Here is a 21,633-nt window from a genome sequence, read left to right as displayed (position 1 = left end):
TGAATTAAAATACAAATAATCCTCCAAAATTTGAAAGACTCCATGTGGATATAGGACTAAATGTATAGAGAATCAGAGGGTAAAAGTATATCCATAAATAGAAGACACAAATACCTAGATTTTGGCATGCAAAACACTAAAGCTGTCTCAACTATAATAAATACTTTTTAGTAATGTGTAGTTCAAACAACATAGTGAACATTAGGGATAAATAGGTCTCTTGCATTAAGGAGGAGACTGAATTAATACTAAGGATTAAGATTCCTTACAACTCAAAAAAATTAGTTTGAAGTTTATAATTTCTTTCAATTATCAGTAGAAGCTGTCAGTAATATCAGGTATGCTGCTGCTGCTGCTAAGTCGCTTCAGTCATGTCCAACTCTGTGCGACCCCACAGACGGCAGCCCACCAGGCTCCGCCATCTCTGGGATTCTCCAAGCAAGAACACTGGAGTGGGTCGCCATTTCCTTCTCCAATGTATGAAAGTGAAAAGTGAAACTGAAGTCGCTCGGTTGTGTCCGACTTTTCGCAACCCCATGGACTGCAGCCTACCAGGCTCCTCTGTCCATGGGATTTTTCAGGTAAGAGTACTGGAGTGGGTTGCCATTGCCTTCTCCGAATATCAGGTATAGTAAATGATAAATGTATAAACTTCAAACCCAAGATATATGACATTATATTTTCTAAAATAATGGCTGATGATCAACTGCCAGTTACAATGTGTGAGCTTACGTACATTACAAACCCCTAGAAGACTTGATTATCACCTTATTACCTTTCATATAAGAGCATTTTTTTAAAAACTTATCACTATCAAGCTCCAATTCATCATCTCTCCTTGTTCTGTCCCCATTAGAAGACAGGATGAGGGGATGTTTGCTTCCGGACTGGACTTGCTTTTCACAAAGTCCTGCTGGGATTACTCAGAACCCCGTGGCCTTCAAGGGTACTATGAACTGACTACTTTTTCAATTGTCAAGTATTTATCCTATTCCCTTTTTTCTCTGACTTTTTGAATGAAGTATAGTTGATTTACAATGCTGTGTTAACTTCTGCTGCATATATATATGTGTTCAGAAAATGAAATTATTTTCTGCATGAATTAAGAAAATGAAAGAAAATTAATTCATTTTTATATTCTTTTCCATTATGATTTATCTCAATGTTCCCCACAACTCAAATTCTATATGAAGAAATATAAATGTATTAGCAATATGCATTTTGCCCAATCTAAAATCAATACTGAAGAGAAAAGAATACCAGACCAGTTGTTAGGGGTTCTGTTTCCATCTCTGTGAAACAAAACAGAACCTCCTACCAATCCCTGCTCTCCTCAATTTTTCATTCCTCACCTGTACAGGTCATCCCCTAGACCAGATCAGCTTAAAAGTTTGCTAGGGACTCATCTCTTGCTTTGCACATACTTTCTTGCAATATACATCTCAATTTGAATTAAGAGTTTCACGGATAAAGAAAATTTAAAACCATTCAACAGATGATCTCCAGGCCAAGGCCTCTCACAGATCTTAAAAATGGGATTCTAATTTTTAATATATGACATCTGCCCCCAATAATCTGCAAGGTAACGAAAAAAATCAAATTCACAAATGGCTGTCACTCAAGCCATTAGTGTCAATGGCTGACACTAAAAGATGAAAGCACTACACAAGTGCAAGAGTGTCAAATTGGTTAAGCAGCTTATTTACCAAAAGATAGTAGTCTCTATCTTAGAGACAGTATCTTAAATCTAAATAATCCAAAAATTTTCTACCAGAGTTAGAGCTGTTTCTCCCAAGGAAGGAAAAACATAAACACATGCATAAATTTTTATCAAACAAACTGAGCTTCATCTTCTGAACTTTAACACAGTAGGAGTTGGAGGTACAGGGCAAGGAGAATAGTAGAAATAAGTAGTCAGTAGAAATAAATTTAAATATATGTTGTTTAGGAAGATAAATCCTAACACCAGCATAGTGTGTCAAATACTTTAATAATTAATAATTAAAATCCATATGCTTTCGAAGAGGGAACCTTTTGGATTTTACAAACCTGTGGATTATCCATGTACCATACAAAACTATCTTCTCTGGTATCCAGTATGAAGTACCTCCGAAGAAATTTCCCACTGTTTTCATTTTCTTCAATGTCTAGAAAACCACAAATGCGATTCTGACGATCCACATAAGGCATTGCTGAGCTTGAACATTACACTGTTAAAAAAAAAAAATTATCAGTAAGTACTTCTCAGTGGACTTCAAGCATAAAACATGCTATGGTTCAGTTTATTCAACAAAAAGCCTACTTTCCAACATTAGTTGGGAGCTGATTAATGTGAATACATAAAAGCAAGGGCAAAAATCACTTGCAATTAAGCTTACTTTGAATGGTTACTATACACAACTGTACACTGATGGGGACAAAGGACAGCTATTCATCTCAGCTGAATAATTTGCTTACTTTTTTCCCCATGAGTAGACACCATCATCCCCTCTTCATGTTAATAGATAAAAATTTAACACTGAGTAGGGGAAGTGACTTTCCAAAATTAGTGAACTAGTAGGTAATGAAATAAAACATGAACCAAGATTCTTGGACTCTAGAGCTTGTATCTTAACCTTTCCATCTAAAACCCCTAGAATTATTAAAACCAAAATGAATCAAAATAAAGTAAGCTAACATGATAAAAACAGACATAAGCAGGTATTTTATGCTTAGTCACTCAGTCGTGTCTGACTTTTTACAACACCATGGACTGCAGCCCACCAGGTCCTCTGTCATGGGGATTCGCCAGGTAAGGATACTGGAGTGGGTTGCCATGCCCTCTTCCAGGGGTTCTTCCCAACCCAGGGATCGAACCCAGGTCTGCAGCATTGCAGGTGGATTCTTTACTGTCTGAGTCACCAGAGAAGCAGGTGTTATGTGCCTCCTAACAGAAGACACTAACATTAGCAATGAAGTGCATATAACCAAAAAACGTTTCATCTCAATCTGATCAAGCCTCTAGATTTCCCTACGGTCAACATGTAACTCATAGGAAATAAGGAACACAGGAACATATCAAACTGCACCACAGTTATTCAATCAGCAAAAGTGGGAAACATTAGGACCAAAAGTCCATTTTCTTCAGCAAATAAATTATTACAGGAAAAAGAGAGAGAGTAAAGAGAAGTTACAGATGAAAAGAAACTTCAGAGGCATATCATATTTTTATTCTGAAGGACTGAAATTTTTGTTGTGTTGATTAAAGTTAAAAACCATGACTTGGGTAAAAAGCAGTGTTTCCATCCATTTTTCTCTAAGAAACTATAGATATATGATTCCCTCCTGATGTGATGCAAATCTCTAGATTGTTCTTACTCTGGGCCTTCTAGAGCAAGTGTCAACATCTTGTGACAGATTGAATTATGTAGCTAGTTTTTCATTAAACTCGTGGCGAAAATTCAGTTAGAATATGCCCTGATACACTGCTTATCTAAATCACTCATCTGTATGCAGCTAGAGAAATGGTGAAACACACCAAAATGTTTTAAACAAAACTACCCATTAAGTTTGTATACATGTGTTATCATAAATCTGACACTTGGAGATAATTTTTTAATGAACTAACCCAAAGTTTTTAAAAACTTCTAAAATGTAAGCAAAACTTGAAAAATCAATACACTATACTAACACATATTAACAGGTATAAACGATCAACCTGTGTGGTATACTGCCATGAAGACAGACACAGGCCAAAGGGATAGAATGAAGAGTCCAGAGACAAACCCATACATCTGTGGCTGATATTCAACAAGGGTGCCAATATCATTCAATGGGAAAGAACAGCCTCTTTAACAAACCGTGCTGGGACAACTGGCTACTCACATGAAACTTATATTTTTTACTCTCTCAGTCGTGTTTGACTCTTTGTAACTCCTCCTCTGTCTCCAGACAAGAATACTGGAGTGCGTTGCCATGCCCTCCTCCAGGAGATCTTCCCAACCCAAGGACTGAAGCCAAGTGTTGGAGAAGACTCTTGAGAGCCCCTTAGACTGCAAGGAGATCCAACCAGTCTATCCTAAAGGAGATCAGTCCTGGGTGTTCATTGGAAGGACTGATGTTGAAGCTGAAATGCCAATATTTTGGCCACCTGATGCAAAGAGCTGACTCATTTGAAAAGACCATGATGCTGGGAAAGACTGAGGACAGGGCGAGAAGGGGACAACAGAGGATGAGATGGCTGGATGGCATCACTGACTTGATGGACATGGGTTTGGGTAGATTCTAGGAGTTGGTGATGGACAGGGGAGGCCTGGCGTGCTGTGGTTCATGGGGTTGCAAAGAGTCAGACACTGACTGAGCGACTGAACTGAAACTGAACTGAATTAGTGTCCAATTAAAATAAATTAATTAATTTTTTAAAAAAGAAAGAAAAAAGAATCTGCCTGCAATGCAGGAGACGTCAGTTTGATTCCTGGGTTGGGAAGATCCACTGGAAAAGCTACCCACTCCAGTATTCTTGGGCTTCTCTTGTGGTTCAGCTGGTAAAGAATCTGCCTGCAATAAGGGAGACCTGGGTTTGATCCCTGGTTTGGGAAGATCCTCTGGAGAGGGGAAAGGCTACCCACTCCAGCATTCTGACCTGGAGAATTCCATGGGCTGTATAGTCCATAAGGTCACAAAGAATTGGACACGACTGAGTGACTTTCACTTTCATGTCTTACACCATATACAAAAAATAACTCAAAATGAATTAATCAAAATATAACAGCTAAAATTATAAAACTTTAGGAAAACAGAAGAAAATATTCATGACCTTGGATTTGGCAATGAATTCTTACATGACACTGAAAGCACATACAACAAAAGAAAAAAATAAGACAAACTGGACTTCCTAAAAAAATTAAAAATTTTTAATTTTAATTAAAAAATTAAAAAAATTTTTTGCATCGAAGGACATCAGGAAAATAAAACAAAAACATGTAGAATGGGAGGAAATATTTGAAGTCACAGTCTAATATCCAGAATATACAAAAAAACCCTCTTATTTTAAGCTCAACAACAAAAATACAAATCCAGTTTAAAAATGGACAAAGGATTAAAAAGACATTTCTCTCAAAGAAGAGAAGCAAATGGCCAACCAGCACACAAAAAGATGCTTGATATTATTTGTTACTAGGGAAATGTAAATCAAAAACACAATGAGCTACCACTTCACACCCACTAGGATGGATATAATTAAGAGAGGAAAATAATAAGTATCGGCAGGGAAGTAGAGAAACTGTAACCCTCCTACACTGCTGGTGGGAATGTAAATGGCACAACAGCTGCATAAACAGTTTGGTGGTTCTTCAAAAGTTAAACACAGAACTACCACATGACTCAGCATCTCCACTCCCAGGTATATATCCAAAAGAATTAAATCAGGTACTCAAACACTTATACATGAATGTTCACAGCAACAGTAACCACAAGAGCCAAAAGTGTAAACAACCCATGTCCATCAACATGCATAATACATACAATGGAATATTATCCAGACACAGAAAGGAATGAGCTATCAATACTTTCAATCAAATTCCAAGATATTTTATAAAAACTGATGAGGTGATTCTATTCTATAAGTTGAAATGCAAAGACCTAGAAAAGCTAAACAGACTTACACTACCTGATTTCAAGACTAACCATAGAGCTACAGCAATAAAGTCAGTGTAGGATTGGTGAAAAGATAACAATAAATACAGGGAACAGAACAGCATCCAGAAACAAACTCATATATATACTGTCAACAGATTTTCAACAGATGTCAATGCAACTCCAAACACCTTCAACAAATGATACTGGAACAATTAGTGAGCCATGTGGAAAAAAATTAACTTGAAATGGTTTGGAAACCTAACATACAAGTAAAATTCTAATACATATATACACACATATATAAAATATATACTGATATATATTTTATGAATACATGGGATTCCCAGGTGGCTCAGTGGTAAAGAACCCACCTGTCAATGCAGGAGACTCAGGAGATGTGGGCGGGATCCCTGAGTTGGGCAGATTACCTGGAGGAGGCAATGGCAACCTGCTTCAGCATGCTTGCTGGGAAAATCCCAAGGACAAGAGAGGGCCACAGTCTGTGGGGCTGCACAGACTCGGACACGACTGAGCACACACCCACATACATGAATATATACATATATGAATGAAAGTCTTCATGACCTTAGGGTTAGACAAAGATTTCTTAGGTAAGACATGAAGAGCCTAACCCATAGAAATGGTTAATAAAATGGACTTAATCAAAATTTAAAACTGCTCTTTGAAAGACACCAGTAAGAAGTCAAATGATGAGGTGCAGAACACGAGAAAATATTCAGTACACATGTATCTATCACATAACACATATCCAAAAATAGGCAAGGAACTATTACAATAAGACAAACAAAAAAATTGGAAAATAGGCAAAAAAACTCTGGACAGACAAGTCAACAAAGAAGATATACATAGTTTTTAAAAAATAATAAAAAGAAAAAAGACATACAAATAAAAATAAGCATATAAAGATGCTCATCATCATTAATCAAGAAGATGTTACAAATAAAACCTGAGATACCACTACACACCTACTAAAACAGCTAAAACAAAAACGAAGAAAACCCTGGCAATACCTAATGCTGGCAAGGATGTGAAGCAAATGAACACTCTCTCATATTGCTAATGGGAATGCAAAATGGCAAAGCAACTTGGGAAGACACTTTGGCAGTTTCTTAGAAAGTTATACCTACCCTTAACAATACGACCCAGCAATCCCACTCCTACGTATTTATCCAAGTGAACTGCAATCTTACATTTACACAAAGTGAAGTGAAAGTGAAAGTTGCTCAGTCATGTCTGACTCTTTGAGACCCCCATGGACTATACAGTCCATGGGATTCTCCAGGCCAGAATACTGGAGTGGGTAGCCTTTTCCTTCTCCAGGGGATCTTCCCAACCCAGGGATAGAACCCAGGTCTCCTGCATTGCAGACAGATTCTTTACCAGCTGAGCCACAAAGGAAGCCCATCTATAGGCAAATGTTTAAAACAACATTATTCGTAATTGGCAAAAAGCAGAATCAAACCAAATGTTCTTTAACTGGTAAATGAAGAAACTGTTATATCCAATACAATGGAATACTATCTAGCAAGATAAAGGAACAAACAAAGTAGACATATATACAACGTGTGTAAATGCCAGATGCATTTTGCTAAGTGAGAGAAGTCAGACCAAAAGGCTACAGGGAGGAGAACAGATCAGTGAGAGTGGCTAACTTCAAAGGATAATTTATGGAGTGACAAAACTGTTCTGATCATGACTGTGATAGGATAAACAACTATGCATTTACCAAAAATAGGCTCACGTATCACACAAAGTGAGCTGTACTGCATACAAATTAAAGGAAAAAATAAAAACCTACAAGGCAGACATCAGTTGCGAGGGCTTGTGATAGGCCTGACTACAAAAGAACACTAGAGAAAAAATTTTTTGGCAACATAGCTGTTGCATATCTAGACTGTGGTAGAGCTAGAACAATTACATGCATCCATCAAAACTTATAGAACTGTACACTAAAAGGGGTAAAATTCACTGTATGTAAAATTATACCTCAATAATGGCAATATGTTTTTAAAACATATATACTCACCCAGAATGACTAAAATTAAAACAGACTGACAACACCAAATATTGTCAAAGGTGTGGGGCATCCAGAATTTATGTATTGCTGATGGGAATGCAAAATGGTACAATCACTGTGGGAAAAGTTCTGGCAATAAAACCAAATATACACCTAACCTATGACACAGCCACTCTAAGTATTTACTCAAGAAAAATGAAAATATATTCATGCAAAGAGTAATTTATAAATATTCATAGCGCTTTATTCATAACAGCTCCAAACCAGAAACAACACAAATGTCCATCAAAAGGTGAATAGATTTTTAGAACAGAGTATATTTATAATATGAAATAGCACTCTATAATATAAAGGAACTCGTAATGCATGCAACAATATGGTCAAAATTCATCAATTTTTTTTTTATCAATTGTTAACTTTAAAAGTTTAGTGTATGTAATTTAACTCCAGAATTTTTTAAAAATCCAGAACAAAAAATTCACTGATAAATGTGACTACAAATAATTTTTTTTAAAATATTTTCTGTGTCACATCCTGATAGTAACTCAAAACCAGTAGAAAATACTTGCACCTTACATGACAAAAGGCTAATATCCCTAAAATTTAGCTTGCAAAAAATGTCAAGGGAAATATATCAAAACTTCAATAGAAAAACCAGTTAAGACATGAACAGATATTCTACAAGAAAAAAAATAAAAATGACCCTTAAATATATGAAGAGATGCTCAACTTCACTTATAATAACAAAATCCCAAGATAACATAGAGAGATATAGCAGACATTGCTACTGACATCACAAAAAAAGGCAACAGACTTCATGTGCCTCCTTGTGGAATTTACACCATCTATCACTTATGGGGGGAAAAAAGTGTAAAAATACCCGATACAAGATCTAACTACCAATTTATAGGAAACAGAGAAGACAGAGAAAAGAACATGTTCAACTATATCAGAGTTTCAAACAAAAAATTTAAACTCTTGAAGTTTCTCAGGACAAACAACATGGTTTCTTCAGAAATAAATTCCAAAGGGGTTGGGGAAAGAAACCTGAGTAAAAACCTAAAAATTAAAAGACCTGAAAAGACATAATCACAACATGTAGACCTTACTTAAATCGTTAACAACAATACTGGTTTATCTAAGGAAACTGGATATTTGAATACCATCTCAAGATACTAAGGAAATAATTAATTTTTTTTCCAGTGCAATGACATTGTGGTTATATTACTAAGAAAATGGATCCTTATCATCTAGAGATATTTATTCACACAAAGTGTTACCTGAATAATCTGGAAGGAGGGATGGATGAAGGAGGGATGGCTCAGGTTGATAGCTGTTGGGGCTAAATGCTGGGTACTGTAGTTATACCATTCTGTCTACTTCTGTGGATATTCACTGCTCTTCATTACAAAAAGAAAAGTTCCCCCCAAAATCTATACTGCACAGAGATACCATTTCTGATCTATGAGACTGGCAAAAATTCAAAAGTTTGACAATATGCTATATTAGTAAGGCTGTGAGAAAGTAGGAATTATTTTAAATTGCTGGTGGGAATGCAGAATGGTACAGCCCTACTGAGGTGAATTTGGCATCATTTAACAAAATCAAATGTGCATTTCCCTTATGACTGACAATCCTACTTGCTATTTTAATTCTGAAACTCTTTTATTTAAATGATAGTACTTCATGTACTTCAACAATAGGCCAATGCAAACATATTGATGATATGATTATATTTAAATAAAATAAGAAACTGTTATTTGTTATTAAGAATCGGGATTTTCACAGTAAGAGAAAAAATATACAAATGCAACACAAAACAAAAAATTCTACACAATGCATCTGAATTAGTATGATGGAAAGCTATGACAAACCTCAGTTCAGTTCAGTCCCTCAGTGGTGTCCGACTCTTTTCGACCCGATGGACTGCAGCATGCTAGGCCTCCCTGTCCATTACCAACTCCCAGAGTTTCCTCACACTCATGTCCATTGATTGAGTCGGTGATGCCATCCAACCATCTCATCCTCTGTCATCCCCTTCTCCTCCTGCCTCAATCTTTCCCAGCATCAGGGTCTTTTCAAATGAGTCAGTTCTTCACATCAGGTAGCCAAAGTATTGGAGTTTCAGCATCAGTCCTTTCAATGAATATTCAGGACTGATCTCCTTTAGGATGGACAGGTTGGATCTCCTTGCAGTCCAAGGGACTCTCAAGAGTCTTCTCCAACACCACAGTTCAAAAGCATCAATTCTTCAGTGCTCAGCTTTCTTTATAGTCCAACTCTCACATCCATATATGACTACTGGAAAAATCATAGCTTTGACCAAACAGATCTTTGTTGGCAAAGTAATGTCTCTGCTTTTTAATATGCTGTCTAGGTTGGTTGTAACTTTTCTTCCAAGGAGCAAGTGCCTTTTAATTTCATGGCTGTAGTCACCATCTGCAGTGATTTTGGAACCCAAAAAAATAAAGTCTGCCACTCTTTTCACTCTTTCCCCATCTACTTGCCATGAAGTGATGGGACCAGATGTCATGATCTTAGTTTTCTGAATGTTGAGCTTTAAGCCAACTTTTTCACTCTCCCCTTTCACTTTCATCAAGAGGCTCTTTAGTTCTTCACTTTCTGCCATAAGGGTGGTGTCATCTACATATATGAGGTGATTGATATTTTTCCCGGCAATCTTGATTCCAGCCAGGCATTTCACATGATGTACTCTGCATATAAGTTAAATAAGCAGGGTGACAATATACAGCCTTGATGTACTCCTTTCCCTATTTGGAAACAGTCTATTGTTCCATGTCCAGTTCTAATTGTTGCTTCCTGACCTGCATACAGATTTTTCAAGAGGCAGGTCAGATGGCCTGGTATTCCCATCTCTTTCAGAATTTTTCAGTTTGTTGTGATCTACAGCAAAGGCTTTGGCACAGTCAATAAAGCAGAAAAAGATGTTTTTCTGGAACTCTCTTGCTTTTTCAATGATCCAGCGGATGTTGGCAATTTGATCTCTGGTTCTTCTGCCTTTTCTAAATCCAGCTTGAACACCTGGGAGTTCACAGTTCACATACTATTGAAACATGGCTTGGAGAATTTTGAGCATTACTTTACTAGTGTGTGAGATGAGTGCAATTGTGTGGTAGTTTGAGCATTCTTTGGGATTGGAATGAAAACTGACCTTTTCCAGTCCTGTGGCCACTGCTGAGTTTTCCAAATTTGCTGGCATATTGAGTGCAGCACTTTCATAGCATCATCTTTTAGGATTTGAAATAGCTCAACTGGAATTCCATCACCTCCACTACCTTTGTTCTTAGTGATGCTTCCTAAGGCCCACTTGACTTCACATTCCAGGATGTCTGGCTCTAGGTGAGTGATCACACCATTGTGATTATCTGGGTCATGAAGATCTTTTTTGTATAGCTCTTCTATGTAGTCTTGCCACCTCTTCTTAGTATCTTCTGCTTCTGTTAGGTCCATGCCATTTCTGTCCTTTACTGTGTCCATCTTTGCATGAAATGTTCCCTTGGTATCACTAATTTTCTTGAAAAGATCTCTAGTCTTTCCCATTCTGTTGTTTTCCTCCATTTCCTTGCACTGGTCACTGAGGAAGGCTTTCTTACCTCTCCTTGCTAGTCTTTGGAGCTCTGCGTTCACCTTGGTACATCTTTCCTTTTCTCCTTTGCTTTTGCTTCTCTTCCTTTCACAGCTACTTCTAAGGCCTCCTCAGACAACCATTTTGCCTTTTTGCATTTCTTTTTCTTGGGGCCAGTCTTGATACCTGTCTCCTGTACAATGTCACGAACCTCCGTCCATAGTTCTTCAGGCACTCTGTCTATCAGATCTAGTCTCTTGAATCTATTTGTCACTTCCACTGTATAATTTTAAGGGATTTGATTTAGGTCATACCTGAAGGGTCTAGTGGTTTTCCTTACTTTCTTCAATTTAAGTCTGAATTTGGCAATAAGGAGTTCATGATCTGAGCCACAGTCAGCTCTCAGTCTTGCTTTTGCTGACTATATAGAGCTTCTCCATCTTTGGCTGCAAAGAATACAATCAATATGATTTCAGTATTGACCATCTGGTGATGTCCATGTGTAGAGTTTTCTTTGGTGGTGTTGGAAGAGGGTGTTTGCTATGACCAGTGCATTCTCTTGGCAAAACTCTATTAGCCTTTGCCCTGCTTCCTTCAAGAGAAGACAATGGCACCCCACTCCAATACTCTTGCCTGGAAAATCCCATGGACGGAGGAGACTGCTGGGCCGCAGTCCATGGGGTCGCTAAGAGTCGGACACGACTGAGTTGACTTCACTTTCATTTTTCACGTTCATGCATTGGAGAAGGAAATGGCAACCCACTCCAGTGTTCTTGCCTGGAGAATCCCAGGGATGGGGGAGCCTGGTGGGCTGCCGTCTATGGGGTCACAGAGTCAGACACAACTGAAGCAACTTAGCAGCAGCAGCAGCTGCTTCATTCTGTACTTCAAAGCCAAATTCGCCTGTTACTCCAGGTGTTTCTTAACCTCCTACTTTTGCATTCTAGTCCCCTATAATGAAAAGGACACCTTTTGGGGGGTGTTAGTTCTAGAAGGTCTTGTAGGTCTTCACAGAACTGTTCAAATTCAGCTTCTTCAGCATTACTGGTTGGGGCATAGACTTGGATTACTGTGATACTGAATGGTTTGCCTTGGAAATAAACAGAGATCATTCTGTCCTTTTTGAGATTGCATCCAAGTACTACATTTTGGACTCTTTTGTTGACTACGATGGCTACTCCATTTCTTCTAAGGGATTCTTGCCCACAGTAGTAGATACAATGGTCATCCAAGTTAAATTCACCCATTTCAGTTCATTTTAGTTTGCTGTTTCCTAAAATGATTCCTGCCCATCAGAACAAGATCCAGTTTCCCCTTCAGTCAGTCTATCCCATCAGGAAGTTTCCATAAGCTTCTTATCCTTCTCCATCAGAGGGCAGACAAACTGAAAATCACAATCAGAAAACTAGCCAATCTGATCACATGGACCACAGCTTGTCTAACTCAATGATTAACTATGAGCCAAGCCATGTAGGGCCACCAAAGATGGACAGGTCATGGTGGAGAGTTCTGATAAAACGTGGTCCACTGGAGAAGGGAATGGCAAACCACTTCAGTATTCTTGCCTTGAGAACCCATGAACAGTATGAAAAGGCAAAAAGATAAGACAGTGAAAGATGAACTCCCCAGGTCGGTAGGTGCCCATTATGCTACTGGAGATCAGTGGAGAAACAACCCCAGAAAGAATGAAGAGACAGAGCCAAAGCAAAAACAACACCCAGTTATGAATGTGACTGGTGATAGAAGCAAAGTCCAATGCTGTAAAGCGCAATAGTGCATAGGAACCTGGAATGTTAGGTCCATGAATCAAGGCAAATTGGTAGTGGTCAAAAAGGAGACGGCAAGAGTGAACATCGACATTTTAGGAATCAGCAAACTAAAATGGACTGGCATGACAAACCTAAACAGCATATTAAAAAGCAGAGACATCACTTTGCTGAGAAAGATCTGTATAGTCAAAGCTATGATTTTTCCAGTAGCCATGTATGGATGTGAGAGTTGGGCCATAAAAAAGGCTGAGCACTGAAGAATCAATGCTTTAAAACTGTGGTGCTAGAGAAGACTCCTGACGGTCCCTTGGACTGCAAGGAGATCAAACCAGTCCATCCTAAGGGAAATCAACCCTGAATATTCACCCGAAAGACCAAAGCTGAATCTGAAGCTTCAAAACTTTGGCCGCCTGATGCAAACAGCTGACTCATTGTAAAAGACGCCGATGCTGGGGAGGATTGAAGACAAAAGGAGAAGGGGGTGGCAGAGGATGAGATGGTTGGATAGCATTACTGACTCCATGGACATGAATTTGAGCAAACCTCGGGAGATAGTGGAGGCATCTCACACTTAACAAACTGGGCGCAGATATACTCCCTCAGCAATCTGCTCCCCTCTGTCCTTCCCATCTCAGTAAATAGTCACTTGCTTCTTCCAGCTGTTCAGGCAAAATCTGGGTCACACTGGATCAAGACTTCTTTTGTTCCATGTCCAATCCATAAGCAAATCCTATTTGCTCCATCTTCTAAATACATCCAGAATCCCACCACTTCTCACCAGACATATTGCTGCCATTCTGGCCCAAGCTACCATCACCTCTCAGTTGGATTATTCCAAGGGCTTTCCTGCCTGCTTCACTCCATTCTCCATAAAGCTGTCAGTGATCTCATTAAAACACATAGTCAAGTATTTATTCAATATTTGCAAGTAAACATTCATTTGATTTAATCCTTATAACAACAATTTTACAGATGAGAAAACCAAAGAACCGAAGATTTTTTGTTTAACTTTTTTATTTTGTATTGGGGTATAGCTGATTAACAATGATATGACAGCCTCAGGTGATCAGCAAAGGATCTCAGCCATACATATATACATGTATTCATTCTCCCCCAAACTCCCCTCTCATGCAGGCTGCCACGTAACATTGAGCAGAGATCCATGAGTCTCTTAGTTCCATGACCAGAGATTGAACCCAGGCCCACTACAGTGGAAGTGTGGAGTCCTAACCACTGGACCTCCAGGGAATTCCTTTCTCTAAGATCTCTTCCAAAGCACAGGTTTTAAGAATAACTTGTCCAAGGTCGTGCGATTAGGAAGTAGCAGAGCCAGGATCCAAACCAGAGGAATCCGGCTCTAAAGCCCATGCTCTTCAATACTGCATAATGTCACTCTGCTCAAAAAAACTCTGCAACTTTAGCTGCTTATTAGAATTACCTGATGCCTAGACTAGAGCATCCAGACCAACTAAATCAGAAACTCTGGAGATGGGATCTAAGCATCAGTACATTTTAAAGCTCCCCCAATAATTCCCATGTTCAGCCAGGGTTAAGAATCATTGTTTTAATTCAATCCCATCGCATTCTAAGTAAAAACCAAAGCTCTTACAAAGATACACAGGCTTCCCCTACCCGACTCAACCTGTCCCAAGCCCCCGTGATTGGCTACACATCTGGCCACTGGATGCCTACTACACTAGACAAGCTCCCCACTCACAGCCTTTTAACTCAATTATCACTTTCTCAGTGAAGCCTTCTTGACATCCTATCGAAAACTGAAAATGCTCCAAATTGTCGTGCCACTTCCCATCTCCCTTCCCTGCTTCATTCTTCTTCTTAGTATTTATTGCTAACAAACAGTATCATTTACTTATTTATCTATTTCTTGTCTGTTTCCCAACACTGGAAAGTAAACTTCATGACAGCAACATTTTCTTTTTCTATTTACTATTGTTTCTCCAGTGCTTAAAACAGTGGCTAGAATATGGAAGGGACTCAGTAACAATTTGCTGAATGAAATATTAAGGAACCTATAATTATTGCATCAAATATGAACATTTAAGTTTCCAGACAGAAAGCTGCTTTTTCCTCATCTGATGAGAAATTGTTTAGGAGACTTAACTGATTTGCTCAGATGATAGAACAGAAAAAATTGTATTATTAAAACCACCACAAAATCTATCCTTCAGATTTACTTGTGTTCTTAGGAGTGGTTAGCGTATACAAACACTCATTAATTGACGCACACAGTTGAAAACACTTATCAGTCAGGAACCATGAAGTGAGTCAAAAATAAAACAAAAATCAGAAAGAGAGAAAGAAAAGAAAATAAAATTCTGAACAGTGCGACTTCATGAGGCCCACAGGACTTCAGTACTGTTTGTTGATTAGAAGTTGAGTGGGAGTAGTCTTGTCCCAAAACTGTTGACAAACACAAAGCCAAAGATATATAGTCATCAAGGATCAAACATCCATGAAGTCTGGCACCAACACCACCACCCCCCCTCCCACACACACAACTCAGGGCTGTGGTACCCTAACCAATGCCTTATCATCATTCCACTCTATACAATCAACTGACAGAAGACAGGGAGAAAAAAGAAAAGTATTCCAAGTGTTCAGGAAGAACACAGAGAAAGGAAGATGCTGCTGCTGCTGGTGCTGCTAAGTCACTTCAGTCGTGTCTGACTCTGTGAGATCCCATAGACGGCAGCCCACCAGGCTCCCCCGTCCCTGGGATTCTCCAGGCAACAACACTGGAGTGGGTTGCCATTTCCTTCTCCAGTGCATGAAAGTGAAAAGTGAAAGTGAAGTCACTCAGTTGTGTCCGACTCTTAGCGACCCCATGGACTGCAGCCTGCCAGGCTCCTCTGTCCATGGGATTTTCCAAGCAAAAGGGTACTGGAAGGCAGATGATATCTACCCACAAACTGTGGAAGGGGGCCCCAAGAGAATCATTCACCAAGATCAGAAGCGCCCACAAGGAGCAGAGAGCGTTACTCATTCTCCAGTTCGATGTTGGCTTATGAGGGAGACTGAGTGAGTGTCCCGGGGCCTGTGTGAGCAGGGGGACAAGGAGAATTGTTGAGAAACGGCAGGCAGCACACAGAAAGGGTGCAGACTTAAGCAGCCTGCGTGCTGCCATCTGGCATCAAGAGGAAGTAAGCTTCCAGTGAGTTAGGTGAAAATTACAGCAGGTAGCTGGACTTGAGTTGTCTTTCTGTTATCAAAAACTCTGGATGGCAGAGTGAAACCCACCTCATCCCCAAACACTCATACGAATCAGCGGGCAGACTGAGAGGACAGAAACAAGGAGGATGGAGTGTAGGTTGGTAAAGGTCTACCCGCAGCAAATTTCACATCCAGGGACTGTGCAGTGGGGCGTTTCCCTGCAAGATCTCACCAAAATTTCCCCTTTGGAAGCCTACCAGTCAACATTAGTGGCCTGCCATCGTTAGTTATGAGAGAACTTTATTAAGATGGTGAGAGATAGTTGCCTTTTCCCATTTTTCTTCTAACCAGTCCCTGTCCAAATAGACCGACAAAGAGGAAAAGAGCTATCCAGGGAGCATGCAACAATCCCTCCCCACTGCAAGTGCTTTGGGGATGAAGTGGCCAGATATTGGGGTAAAGGAAAAGAGGGGCTTTCACAGACTGAAGGTCTAAACTGAAATAGATTAAACTGGAGCTTTTAAAAGCTGTAAATGATAGAAAAGCTACCACTTGCCTATGGAGTCATGAGGTAGCAAGAGGGAAGATCCAACAAAGCATGGTTCAAAGCAGTCGATGCTGAAACATAACCGTCTTAAGTCTGGTTCTCACCAAGCTCAGACTGCTCAATGACCTGAGGACATATGGGACAGCATCACTGCCCGGACTAATGAGAGGAACACCTGATGTGGAAATTCCCATGGGGGATTTACTGTACCTGGTAAGACGCTACATCAGAAGTCCTCTGAGAGTGCTTCCGATTCTGTCTGTGACTGTCCTTTCTTCAAAAGAGGTTAAACTTCTTGAATCCAGAATCCAGATTTTAATGGGTAAACTATTAAAGGCCCACTAGAGTAAAACCACAACTTTTTGAACAATAAAACTCTCAGATTGATAAGTCTGATAAGAGTTTCATGAAGGAAAAAATATTTAAGACTTCAATATCTTTAAAACTCTCACGACTTAAGTAGACTTAAGTGTTAAAAAAAAAATCCTTAATGACTTTGATTTTCTTTTATATTCAACAGAAATTTCAGTTCAAAGAATGTTTACAATATAAAACCCTCAAAATACCATCTTCCTGAATCAAAGCAACTCAGCTAATCAAAGACTTACCAAAATAAACAACAAACACATGTTTGCTTAAATATCTTCTAGGAATTACAAACTCACATGTTCTTTATCATACAGCAGCTACTAGGAAAAGAAATCACTCAGAGTTCAAATGGTTTGATGTCACTCATTAAGCACAACAAAGTCCTACGGCTATAGCAAATACCAACAATTTTTATCTTTATATTTGAAAAATCCTACACTTTTATGTTTCTAAAAATAATTAAGCATTACAGACAAGTGTCTAAAGCCACAGGAAGTTTCTACCCTAAGAAGTCTTTCCTGATACCAGTAAATAAATTTCCAAATGCTATGGACTTACAAATGCTCAAAAGAAGTAAAGCTAAATTTTAATATTTATCTCCAAAGCCATTTTATTGTATTATTGTAGATCTAAATGCAAGGCAATCATTTTGAAATTTTAAATCAAATTTTAATATTATCAAAAGTAAAATACTCAAGCATGTAAAAAAGCAGTATGTGTATATTACCTCAGTTCACAACTTTGGCAGTTACCGCCACAGAACTTGAAATTTTCTAATAAAGGCAGAATGTAACTACTGTCACATCTGACTAATTACTACATTTTGTTCAGAAAACTATCTCCCTCATTCTTAAATGACAATTATTTAAACAAGAATAATTATTTAACATCAAGCAGTGCGTCAATGTGAAAGCCCAAGTTAAATTACACTAATAAATTACTTCACAGATTTTATTCTGGATTACAAATTGTCATCAGCAGAAGTAACTGTGGGTTTGGCAGTAGGGTTGTAAAAACTTTCAGGCTTAAATAAAGGTCTTATTTTTTTTAAGCTGCATTAAATGTTTTTTGAGAAAATGCCTTATAAAAAGATAAAATGTTTCCACCTTTCTCAAGTACTTTTTAAGGAGTCTTCAATATCACATCCTATATATTAACAACCAACCTGTGAGTATTGCCCACAGTGACTTTTTAAAGAAAATAACTCAATGCTATTCTTAATGTCCTTAAACAATTCTAAAAAGGTCCTTCCGGCTTATGAACTCAAGGCAGCTTCCTAACAATTGTTTACTTATCCTGTTTCACTGTCTCTCCTAGTCCATGACAAACTCAAATTTACACACCAGTTCTTTCCTATTTTGCTATGTTGCTAAAACTTAGGAAAGGGGGGATACAAACCTGCTACTTCCCGCCTTTATCCAAAGCAACAATAAAAATACTAATTAACAAGATAAAGTGAGGTAGAAAGCAGTTTTACACAAATCACATCTTCTCAATGTCACAAAAGTTATCCTCTGCTCACCACAAAGTCATGGCCATATCCTTTGATATGGATATACTCTTCAAGAGAACCCTGTCAATGGATACACTGTAGGGTTTACAGCTCTACAAAACTATTAACTCAAATTCTGCTAAGCTTAAATATTCTTGTTTAAATTTGCAAATATTCTAACATGTCATTTCCCCTGGGGAGATATGGCCAAATTAAGGATATTTTAAACAAACTCTTCAGGGAAATATTTTTTGCCACAAACATGTTAATATGAAAATTTGAGTATGAAAAAAATAGGTTTTTTAGTCAGAAAGAATCTTACTATTTTTTTTTTAAATAACAATTCTTCAGTCTTTTGCGAAGAAAAACAGTTTTACAAAATTAATTTTCCAAGTTTTTGTCTGAATCATATAAAGGGTACCCAAATTTTACTGAGAAGTATTTCAACGGCATTAAACTAACCCAGAAAGTTTGGAAGCCGAGTGCTTGGGGGAAATAAAGCCGACTGATCAGTAGTTCTAGGATAAAACACAAAGGTATAAACCGCATAGTGCGCTATTGGTTCCAGTCATTAAGCACACAGGAAATAAGATTTTTCTAGTTGAAAAACTAATTCACAAATGGCAATGGCTTCGTTAAAGCAAAGAAAATCGTAACAAAACTGACAACGATCAATCGTAAAATAAGAAAACAAGTATTATAGGACTGGAAGGTGAAATAGGAGGAGGAAAAATGGCACAAATTGCCTGCCTATATCTTCTATAACTTCCTCTTAGATCTGCCTCCAAACAACAACGATCTAGTTCCATTGCTGAGGTGCCCAGCGGGGTCAGATGCTCTGCCGTGGGGCACAACACAACTAGAATTCTACCAAACGCCACTTTCATTATGACAACACTCTCCCCTCTGATGGTCTATCCAGGACGGTCAATAGAAAGCATCCGAAAGAAACCACAAACCATTCAAGCAGGTCCCAAAGCGGTGAGACTGGCAGCTGCTGGCCTCTTAAGCTTTCAAGACCTGGGTTCGCCTCCTCCGTCCTACCTGCGTGACCCTGGACGAGTCACTTCCAACTTTTTCCACCCTATGGTCATTGAACCACGAAAGTGAGAGGGTAAAAAAGCGCGAATACTGCAGGGTGCCGGCGGGGGTACACTGGGCGGAGTCGACTTCTGACTCGGCGAGTCCTAAAGCGAAAGCGCAGGAAAAAGAAAACCGTGCCCCAGGCGGCTGAGCACCCCCTCCGGGGGGTGGGGGGTGGGCATAACCCTGAAAGTCACCCCCGCTCGACAAGCGTCGCCCGCCGGGAATCCCCACCACCAACCCCGACAGCTGGCCGGCCGGGCCAACCGGGAGGCGAGGGCGCGACGGTACTTTTGAACCGAGTCACCGCAGAGCTCCCCTGCGACGGCCGCCCGGGGCGCTCCCCACACCCTCCTCGGCCGGACGCCGCCGAGGGCCGAGGTCAGGAAAACAATGAGGGCGCGGGAGCCGCGCGGGAAGAGGGACCCCCGCTGCCCCTGACCTCACGCGCGCAGGTGAGCCCGGGCCCCCCGCGGCCTCGCCCAGGCGCAGCCGTGCCGGCTGGCCGGCCAACGCCGCCTGAGGAGGCGCCTCGGGGAGCCGGGGACGCCGCGCCGCCGCCCGCCGCCGCCCGCCGCCGCCGCCGCCCCGCACTCACCGGCGCCCGCCGGCCCCTCGAGCCTCCCAGCTCGCTTCAGTCGGCGCCGCGCTCCGGGAGCCCGGCCCCGCTCACCCCTGCCCCGGCGCCGCTCCTCACACTCCTCACGCCGAACTTCAACGGCGGCCCTCGGCCCCCGGAGCACCCGTGCCGCCACGGTCCGGGGAGTGGGGCGGCGGGGGTGGTCCCACAGGCACCCACAGCTGCCGGGAGCGGCGCCCACGACGGCCCGCCCGCGCACTGCGCACGCGTGCCCGCGCCGCCTCAGCCCCCCAGACGGCGGCCGAGATTCCGGAGCGGGCACTCCCAGCCGGCGGGGGAAGGACTACAAGTCCCAGCAGGCACCGCGCGGACCCCGGAGGCGCGGCGGGCCGGGCTCCGGGCGTCTCCTGGGTTCCAAGGGGAGGGCCGCGCGCGGAGCTCTGGGCCCTCGCGCTGCGTTGCATCCTGGGATCCGTAGTTTTGGAGGAACGCGAGGCTTGGCTTGCGAGTGGAGCTCAGGGTTCTCTTATGTCACCGCCGAGAACTTCCAGGCGCAAGAATCTTTAAAAATAGGCTTCATTCGCGACAGACAATTTGTTTGCAAGCAATCCCATAAATCAGTCCGGGAAGTGTAAAATTCACAGGCTGCTGGGTCACCTGAGGGAAAAAATGCTTTACCAGCTCTTCATGCCAATTCTTTTTTCTCCTAACAATTTCTCTCTTCCTAGAACTAGCTCCGCCTCCTACTTAGTAGGACAGGAGGCTTAGGGAAACTTAAGAATGATTAGTCAAAATTCAGTTAGTCGATATTCAATTAGTCGACAGGCTGGAACATAGATGTCTTATCATAAATATTTATTCGTAAACCTACCATGCCATGCCAAGTCCCTTCAGGCACTAGGCACAGGCTTGAGGGTCGTCCTGCCTTCAGGGAGCCTTCGGTTAGTGCTTAAACCGGCAGGATAAACACAGCTGTTTAGGAAATGGAGAAGCCAAGCAAATTAAAGAGATATTGGGGGTGAGTTTCTCAGCAGTTAGGCCTGTGCTTTAGAGCCCACGTGCTACTGAAGCCCTCAGGCCTTACAGCCTTGCTCCACCACGAGAGAAGTCAGTGAAATGAGAAGCCTGCACAGCGCAACTGGAGAGCCGTCCCGACTTGCCTCAGCTAGAGAAAAGCCCGTCCACAAGAAAGACCCAGCACGGCCAAAAATAAACACATAAAATTATATATTTAAAAAGAGAGCGATGGGGGAGACGGAGGGGCTCTTTGGAGAGGATGTCAGGGAAAGGTCTCTGAGGAAGTGAATTTTGAGCTGAAACGGGGGTGGGGGGGGAGAATCATTCAGACACGCAAAGAGCTGGCCAAGGATTACAGGCCACGG

The 21,633-nt window shown here is 40.8% G+C and overlaps 1 protein-coding gene across 8 annotated transcripts in view; it reads right to left on the bottom strand.

The window, feature by feature from the left end:
* Positions 1 to 20,660, bottom strand: part of PLEKHA1 (pleckstrin homology domain containing A1) — a 54,917-nt gene extending 34,257 nt beyond the window's left edge. Inside the window, exons 1-2 of one of the 8 annotated variants that reach the window (XM_070470339.1) lie at positions 20,270 to 20,660; positions 2,050 to 2,210 (exon numbers count right to left, since the gene is read on the bottom strand). In XM_070470339.1, the coding sequence (XP_070326440.1) occupies positions 2,050 to 2,190 (141 nt within the window). In that variant the 5' untranslated portion in view covers positions 2,191 to 2,210; positions 20,270 to 20,660. Of the gene's footprint in view, positions 1 to 2,049; positions 2,211 to 16,937; positions 19,478 to 19,547; positions 20,132 to 20,269 lie in introns of those variants that run through there. The other 7 variants (XM_070470338.1, XM_070470335.1, XM_070470336.1 and 4 more) reach the window with 7 other exon arrangements.
* Positions 20,661 to 21,633: the final 973 nt, after the last annotated feature.

The sequence above is a fragment of the Odocoileus virginianus genome, chromosome 7 (assembly GCF_023699985.2).
Source record: "Odocoileus virginianus isolate 20LAN1187 ecotype Illinois chromosome 7, Ovbor_1.2, whole genome shotgun sequence".
Lineage (NCBI taxonomy): Eukaryota > Metazoa > Chordata > Mammalia > Artiodactyla > Cervidae > Odocoileus > Odocoileus virginianus.
The sequence above is the reverse complement of the archived record's forward strand: the minus strand, read 5'-3'. Positions and strand labels throughout refer to the sequence as shown.